Raw genomic sequence first — 9295 nt, forward strand, 5'->3', positions numbered from 1 at the left:
CGACATCACTGATGGCCTCCTCTACCAGCAGTGACGTCACAACACAAGGGATTTTTCCTATCAAAACACAGTGCCAGCAAAGGTTTCACTTGTGTCCTAATCTCAGGGCAATTTTATAAACTAACACCTTCCTCCAAATTACCTGGTTTATGTGCAAGCTGTGTAACTTGCACGTTCTTAGCAGGTAATGTTTCTTTATTTAGCACTGTTGCGTGTACCGTAAGGTGTTTTGGTACAAGTCCCTGTCCCTTAGAACATGTAATCAAACTTTTGATACATGAGGCACAGAGAATATGCAAAGAAATGGACATACTTGAAATACGAGAGGTAATTCTCAATGCTTTATTTCCTGGTAAAACATTTTATATACAGTATACATACAATGATAAAAATATCGAGCAGGTTTTAGACGTAGTTGTTTTTTTGTATCTACCAAACACCTTAGTTTAGTATTGTATGTGAGCGCTACATGTGTCATTCAGCTGTCTCTTCTCTGCAGGTATCTCTGTTAGCAGCCTGAGTGACAACCTTTTTGTTCTTCACGTAAAATGCGACGATAACAAGCAAAAGGTAAAATCATTTTCCTGCCCGCTCCTCTATTTGTATACCTGTGTGCGCTCCCAGGCAGCCAATGTCTTTAGCAGCATAATATCCTATATTTTTATTTCTTCATTTTAAGCATTTACAATTTTCTCATCGGTTCTTTAACATCTTAAATTGCTGCTGTGTTGTTTTTGATCAAGTAATGGATTAGATGCCGTGCCCTCATTACAGCAGCACCTCCAGTTACTACTTTTGTTAAGTGGCTGATTAGGTAAACTGTAGATGAAAATAAGATTGGTCGGGCACTAACCCCTGAATTCTACCGGAATTCACGGATAAAAAAGGAAACGCTTTCCTACAGGTCCCTATGACTTGAGCCAAGTCTCTTTTATTTAACATTTGTATTTTATTTTCACAGTATTCTCGTATTGGAAACTCTCCATGAGCATGGAATACTGTAAGTGCATTACAGAAATGGGGCGTGCACATGACTTGCTTAGTATACAGCTACTTGAAAAACTATCCTGGGTCCCCAGTCTCCTTTGTGCGACTGATCAGTGGAGCATTAAAAGAAGACGGCTTTACACTGCAGTAGATCCACGCACAGTAGATGGGGGGGGGGGGGGGGGGGCTCAGGGTCATTTTTGGAATAGCAGTATACTAAGCAAGTCATGTGTGAGCTCCATTTCTGTAATGCACTTACCGTATTCTATTCTCGTTAAGAGCGTGGCAGATACTAGAGTGCTGTGAAAAATAAAAGACTTGACTCAATCTATGATGAACTCTACCAAGTACTTTTCAGTGTGTTTTTTAATTTAAAGGTCTCTGCTATGAACTTGTCTCTTAATTGTCACTGTTTTTGTTTCTAGGGAGATGTGGTGCTGCAGAGCGATCATGTGATCGAAACACTGACTAAAATTGCCATAGCTGCTGAAAAAATCTACAATATCAACATTAACCAGGGCAGGTCAGTACAAACCATTCATTCAAGACATAAAGCGTCTTTGATACGCGTGATATCCAAATTATTTTCTGTGAATAATCTTTCAATGATGTAGACACGGATATTTTGTCAGGTTGTCTACACCAGGGGGGCTCAACTCCAGTCCTCACGCCCCTCCGCCCCCCCCCCCCCCCCAACAGTTCAGGATATCACTGCTTCAATCAGAGGCTCAGCCTTCGACTGAACCTCTGAACCAGACAATAACAATAACCTGGTGTTTAATATTGCAAAATGCCAACATCCATATACAGAGCCAGCCACAAAACGGGAAACGATTCCTGACGTCATTGTAACCCTAGTCGGCAACACACAGACTTTCAATATGAAGCATGAACTAGAGCGGGTCTGCACCTTCCGTTGTTTCTATCCCTCTGGGTCATGCCTCTGGGTTTACCTGCGTTGCATCATGTAAACATAATATAATAACATTGACATGCAATTCTGTGGTGTGCTGCGGTTTGTTTTTTCCATTGCTGTTCTGATTTGACGTGACAGCCTGGAATCGTGTACAGCCCAGTTACCCATACATTCTACGCATGTTTTTTAAAGCCAGCTCCAAGTGGGATGCTTCAATTTGATATTTTTTGAGAGCACATACACCTTGGATCAGTGGGGGCCAACTCCAGTACTCATGGGCCACCAACGGGTCAGGTTTTCGGGAGATCCCTGCTTCAGCACAGGTGACTCAGTTGAAGACTGCCCCACCTGTACTGAAGCAGGAATATTCTTTAAACATGACCTGCTGGTGGCTCTTGAGGACTGGAGTTGGCCATTCCTGTCGCCATTTTATTTTCTGCAAGATCTAATGTTATATAATAATGCTGATGGGGGTTTTGTATTTATAATGGTGTGCTTGTGTTGTAATGGTGTGCTTGTGTTGTAATGGTGTGCTTGTGCTGGACGCACATGATCAGAGCAGGGCCAACTTCATGAATTGAAGCACGCATATATACTTTATATTGATTCGAAGATTGCTGTTCAGGTTATCTCCTTTGTTAAAGATACAATCAGTGATGGGGTTGGAAATATTGCATGGTTTCCAACCTTGTTTTGTTTTTTACCACCATAAAAAAAATATGAATGAAGCTTAAATGTTCCCCCGCAACAGGAAAATGTCATCATACCATAATGAGTAGGAAATCTCTGTGATCTATAGCTCCACCATGTGTACCCCACATGTTTAAAACCCCTTGGTTCAATGTTTATATGATACGATTGCTCCATTGTGATGATCTATGATATTGAGATCTCTATGTATTCCCATTCCACTCAGCATCACGTTTACAGTCGGGCAGGGTAAGGAAGGCATCATCGACTTCACATCGGGATCGGAGTTACTGATAGCCAAAGCCAAGAACGGGCACCTGTCTGTGGTAAGGATCACCGTGGTGTGTGATGCACATAGATGTATAGTCCACGTAAGATGCACTCCCAACCTCTACCCTTGCTGTTTATTGACGCACGATGACCTTATCGTATGTGGTCACTGTGTGAAACATCCTATCAATTGTGAAAATAGGAAAACACAAAGGGATATTTTCTAACTTGTTTATACAACTATATATCTGTGCTATAATATATTGACATGTTGACTTATGTTGGTCTTCCTTTAACCTGGGCAGAGCTATAAAGGCCCCCTATCGTAGCAAAAAGATTTCCCCACTTGTTTTCAATGCTGCTTTGAAGTTGCAATGCCCCATATTCTATTTATGAATGAAAACAACTTTTTAATTATACATTTTTATCGGCTTACAGCAATGGCCAATTTCTTTGTTATAACGTAGCACTCTAGCATTTACTTGAAATCTTAAAAAGGAAAAACCAGCGCTGAATGTTTATTGCAGTATTTTGCATTTCTGTGTTTGTTTACAAAAAAATGTAAATTTGGAGCGGGTGCCTCCCATTAACACACATGCTATCAGAGGAGTAAGTAGAAGAGCCGCCCGCTTATTGTAATGTCATTATTTTAGATTGATGTAAAAACTTAAATTATAATAATGTAGTATTTTGCAAGCATTTAGAACACCTGTAACATATTTACCTTATACAAATAAAAACGTGCACGCTGCTCCTGCTAATTTCAGACTAGTTGCTTGAGCAGTCGAGAGTCAGAGAGCCACCTCGAGGTCTCGGGCCGCCAGTTGAAGACCCCATGAGTTTACAGGGGTGCAGTCCCTCCAACAGGAAACTGAAGCAGCATTTCATTCAAACCCAATGATTTAAAAAAAAAAAAAAAAAAAACATTTAAATCAGTTGTGTAGAATTAGATAATTTACTGCATTTAAAAAATGTTTACTCCTGTAGTAATGATTTGTTGCTGGAGCAACTATTTAGGAAGCCACAGCACATCCTCGTATGGAACAGGCAGCCATATTACGAGCTCTGACAAGCAGGATCTTCACTGATCGATCACAGGAGAGCAGAGCGATCGGCAACTTAGATAATTGTTTTAATAAAGGCAGCCGTTCCTAGGCCTTTACAACAATGCAAACAAGTCGGCCAAGAGGAAATGCCCCTTTGTGTTGTGCTAGACATAGACTAGGAAGACCTGACACTAAGTCATACATTTCCCAGCTATTACAAATATTATTTTAATTTCATTAATGTCCTTTTGGTTTAAACAACGTTTGCAAGTAAAACCAGTTTGTAGACTGCGACTGCTGAGGAACAGGGTTGGATCTTTCGATCAGTCTCCTGGGTGCAAAACTCTGGCTTCATTGGAGCAAAAAGCAGCACCAGATTTAAAGAAGAAAAGTAATCCCATTAAAAGCCCCGTTGGTTTTTGCCGCGTGGATGCTTTAGTAAATAGGCCACTATATCTCTCGCAGTAATGTTTTAGTATTATTAAAAGAGTCCATCACTTTCTATTGAAGTAGTCATGAATATAAACATTTAATTTATAAATTACATCAGCAAACTCTGAGTTGTGGAGCTGGTTACAAAGCCGACACAAGGTTATGGAGAGGGCGAAATACAGAGTGCAGTATAAACACAAAACAGAACAGTGTATCCCTCCCCCCTCCCCCTCTTCCTCTCTCTCCTCCCCCCTCCCTCTCGTCCCCCTTCCCCCCTCCCTACCTCTCGTCTCTCTCCCCCATCCTCCCCCTCTCCCTTATCTCTATTTAAAAAATATATATATCATTTATGGGGTACAAAAGGTAAGAATAGGATGGGGGGGGTCGCTTTAGGTGGATACAGAAATAATAAAAAGGGATGGGGTATTACACATGATGGCATTATCATTGCAGCTGCACAGCTTTTTATTTTTATATTTCCTATACAGAAATCCAAATCTATCCCTGTTGCGCTCTCTCGTTCTCGTTCTCTCTCATTCTCTCTCGTTCTCGTTCTCTCTCTCGTTCTCTCTCTCTCTCGTTCTCTCTCTCTCTCTCGTTCTCTCTCTCTCTCGTTCTCTCTCCTCTCTCTCTCTCGTTCTCTCTCCTCTCTCTCTCTCTCTCTCTCGTTCTCTCTCCTCTCTCTCTCTCGTTCTCTCTCTCGTTCTCTCGTTCTCTCTCTCTCTCGTTCTCTCGTTCTCTCTCTCTCTCTCTCTCTCTCTCATATATTTATTTAAAGTTACTGTATACAAGCCATTACAAAAAGGAAGCATGTCTATATCTATTTTACTACCCTCACAGACGAAAATGCTTTTCTTTTATCAAAAAGAGGCGTCAACTCTGTAGCATCAGAAGTTTGACCCAAGGAAAATGTATCCCGTTTGAAGCTTTAAAAAAAAAAAAAAAAAAAAATCTGGCTTCATTACTACCCCAGGATCGGAAAACACAGGCTAAGCAACCAGTTCCAGAGCGTAGCCCAGGGCATTGACAGCAGACGGGAACAAACTGTAGTGCTAGGGTCGTGCTTTACCAACGTGCATCCCCCCCTTTAACTGAATGTTTTGGGTGCTTTTTTTTTGTTTTTTAGATTGCCCCACGACTGAATTCACGATGATGACATCTGTTACCATAATAGGAATCTGGTCCTCAACCAATCAGACGGCTTCACGTCCATTCTTTCTCTCACTGGCTGGACAATACCTCCCTTACTTGCAATACTTCCTGACTCTGCTTTTATATTTTATAGTTACCAAAGACCGGCGCTGCTTTTAAAAAAAACAAGAAAAGAAATCATAGTTTTATATATTTGTCATGTGTTTTTTTTATTTTAATTTTTTTTTTTTCATTTTTTACATAACCTGCTTTAGTGCGGGCTATTTTTCACTAGTCTCCTGCATTTCTCTTGCACAAGGTTTGAGGTGTGACTACCCTTGAAAGGGGTAAAAAAATAAAATAACTTTTGTGCCTATGTATAAGTACAAGCAAAAAAAAAATTATTGGATGGCACACTTGGGCATCCTTAAAACCCCAGATTTAGGAAGAGCAAAGTCCAGTATGGTCTGCACTAAAAAATATATCATGTATTTATGCATTCTTATTTCCGTATAATAAAGTTGTTGAGGAATAATAGGTGGATTTTATAGCTTTTATTCTACTAAAATTGATTGTACAAAAATAGCTAACGTTTAAAAAATAAAAGGAAAAGCTTTACAGTTTCATTTTATTGTTGTGTAAACCAGATGCTTTTGAAAGCCATATGTAAATGAGGGAAAGTGACAGACTTTGTACTGTGTGGACAAACCATGCAAAGGTGACTTTACATAGAGAATTTGATATGTTCATAAAAGAGTTGTGTTTGTAAATCTGAAAAATTGTAATATGTGCAATAAAAACTTCCTCTTTAGGGCACCTTACCTTTTCACCATCTTAATAAAATAAATAATTTGCCAGCTCACCCATCTCTTTTCCCCCCCTCCCTTCCTCCACCCCTCTCTCCCTCCTCCCCCCCTCTCTCCCTCCTCCCCCCCTCTCTTTCCCCCCCTCTCTTTCCCCCCTCTCTTTCCCCTCTCTCTTTCCCCTCTCCCTTTCCCCCCCTCTCTTCCCCCCCCTCTCTTTCCCCCCCCTCTCTTTTCCCCCCCCTTTCCCTCTCTACCCCCCCCCCTCTTCTCCCCCTCTCTTTCTCCCCCCTCTCCCTCTCTTTACCCCCCTCTATCTCCTCCCTTTCTGTTTTTGCGTTCATACACAGCCTTCTTTTGCCTTCCTTCAATATGTGACTACTGCATCTTGACCTGCTCTGCATGTTACACAATTGATTCGACCAAATGCTCAATACTTAATGCTAGTAATTGCTAAACAGCCCCAATTGTCTTCCACAAATGGTCAATTTGCTCTGTATCTGCAGTAGCAGAAGTTGTAAAGCCTTTTAATGGACTAACACTGGGAATTTTTCATAAAAAAAAGCTTTTGATACCTCGCAAGTTTCTTCTTCAGGCATGTTACCCAACTGGGTTCCATGTTACTTGAGCTTTGAAAATATCAAAATTTGCTTCCTGAGATGTCTTTAGCCACATAGCATATGAAAAAGAGACTTTTGAGGCTTGTGAACCATAACATCTGTGGAGAACTGCCATGTTGGTTAAGTAAGAGGATTACACCAATGCAAGAACATTGTATCATTGAGTTATTTGCTTTCAAATGCTTTGGATAATGATATTTAAATTTGCAATGAATTATTGCTTAATGATTATTTTAACCTATTGTTAAATCCGTCACCCCATGTGAGTGGCACTTCAGTTTTGGGGGAATTGGCTAGTTTAAAAGTTTGAAAATGTCTCTGATCTTGTGCAAAATCTATACCAGCTTCCGGCACTACTTCAAGGTGACCCAAGTACAAACACGGTGTTCCCTTCCTGCTTTATTGTGCATGAGCTTTATGCACCCTATTCTGAATGGCAACCATTTTATCCTAATCCAGTAAGGTGTACATTTTGGAAAATATTTTTTAAAAGTGCAACCAGTTACCACCCTCCCTTTTTGGTCTGCTTTATCGATAGGTGTAATAAATAAGGTAAACAAATGCTGTAATACAAATTGTCTTGTGCCTTTCCACCAATAAATCCTTGGTTTATCAACCCCTTTGGTATCAGAAAGGCCTTATGTTGATTTAGAAGCCTTATGTCATAGCCACTCAACATAGGATTCTGTGGAGGGAGGGGGTTGGTGGTGGTGGGGGGGGGGGGGGGGGAGGGGGTCCAGCTTTACCTGTGAAAATACTTGTGTTCTGGGATCTAAACTAAAGGTTCCCTCACTGTCTTTTCCTGCCTGATAACTACTATTCATTGTTTTTCATTCGGATCCCTGCAGTTGCATCAGATGTAAAAGGTTCTAAATTAATGCCTACAGGGTAATTGTGTAAGAAGTGTGATTTGCTATTATTCTAAGTCCTTTGGCGCTTGTTTTGTAGGGTTAGAATAGTGTTCAGATTTAAAGCAGTCAGCCATATATTTGTTAGGTGTTCATTATTTGAATTGCCTCGCACGGCATATACTGTACAGGTAGTCCTCATCCAACGAATGGCATATACAACGCTTTACAATGCAACCCTACGGGCCATTTTTTGACGCCGGAATGCATTATCCAACTCACACCGCCACTGATTGACATGGGACTCACTTTATACTGGTTTCACTATCCAACGCTACTTCCAGAGCGGATTCCGTTGGATAACCGAGGACTGCTTGTGTAACCAACAATAACATTCATTTGAAGTAATTTGACACTAGGGTTTGTTTTTTCTACACAAATATATAGATATAAATATCTATATATCCATCCACCCCCACACACACCCTCACACCAATTTGAAGAACATACATGTACACCAACATAGTGCTTGGGTGGATGTTTTGAGAAATAGTCTTATGTTTTGGTTCATGGAGGCGAGTGAGTTCTGTGCTCATCTTTGTCTGGCAAATCGTTGCCCAATTGTATCCTACTTCATGCATTATTTTATTGATGATGTGCCTATTTTCACAAGGTTATTTTTTTTTTATTAATGCAATATAAAGAACGATAATTTTCCATTTGAAACCATTACCTGCTAGGACTGTCCTGCCCTGTCTTGTGACTTTGGGTCTCAAAAAAAAATGTTAAAAAAAGACTAAAGGTGACTAACCAAACTCTTCAATGGTCTTTCCTACCTGCTGTACAACATCCAAATCCTATATATTCATACTACAGAAAATAATCTCCGCCCTCCCCCCGACCCGCCCATTGCTATGTAGTGAATATGTCATTAAAAGTGCAAGATTGTTTTATTTCTTTTATTTATCTTCTGCAGTAACACCTGCACTTGCTTAAAAATGTATCGCTGTAAAGCAGTCAGGGATTGTTATAAAAGGCATGAAAACATCTTGCACTCTGCAATCCCCCACAAACAGAACATCTTATTTTTATCAACAGGTGACTACTGTCATAACTACTTAAATATATATATTTGCATAACATGCAAAACAATCATCCGTTTCTGTGCTATTTGGGTCCCACTTTTCTTGGTAGCAAAAACCCTGCTGTCATTATCAATGTCAAATAGGACATTTCTCACTCCTCCCAAAACGACTTACGTGGCTTTTTTTTTTTTCCCTAACAATTAAACAATCTGTTATTTTTTTTAATGTAATATAGGCGGAGGTTTGTACTCATAAAATATAGACTAAAAACCTTATTTATATTTACATCGGTTGCCTATTTTTAAAGCAGCAATACTACATTCCCATTTGGCGTGTGGCAATGTATAATTCTACATTCTTACCTAAACTGGCGATCGTTTGGTGCTCCTGTCATAAATCTGTCAAAATCCTGATTGTGAGACTAACATAATGGCTGCTTCAGTCAGTGCAACTAAGCGGCTACAATG

At 40.2% G+C, this 9295-nt stretch overlaps 1 protein-coding gene across 5 annotated transcripts in view; it reads left to right on the forward strand.

The window, feature by feature from the left end:
* Positions 1-7512, forward strand: part of MYO1C (myosin IC) — a 179253-nt gene extending 171741 nt beyond the window's left edge. For all 5 annotated transcript variants that reach the window (XM_075589330.1, XM_075589333.1, XM_075589331.1 and 2 more), the window contains exons 29-32: positions 500-570; positions 1413-1510; positions 2820-2919; positions 5468-7512. In XM_075589330.1, coding sequence (XP_075445445.1) covers positions 500-570; positions 1413-1510; positions 2820-2919; positions 5468-5494 — 296 coding nt within the window. In that variant the 3' untranslated portion in view covers positions 5495-7512. The remainder of the gene's footprint in view (positions 1-499; positions 571-1412; positions 1511-2819; positions 2920-5467) is intronic.
* The last annotated feature ends 1783 nt before the right edge of the window (positions 7513-9295 follow it).

This window comes from Ascaphus truei, chromosome 3 (assembly GCF_040206685.1).
Source record: "Ascaphus truei isolate aAscTru1 chromosome 3, aAscTru1.hap1, whole genome shotgun sequence".
Taxonomy (NCBI): Eukaryota; Metazoa; Chordata; class Amphibia; order Anura; family Ascaphidae; genus Ascaphus; species Ascaphus truei.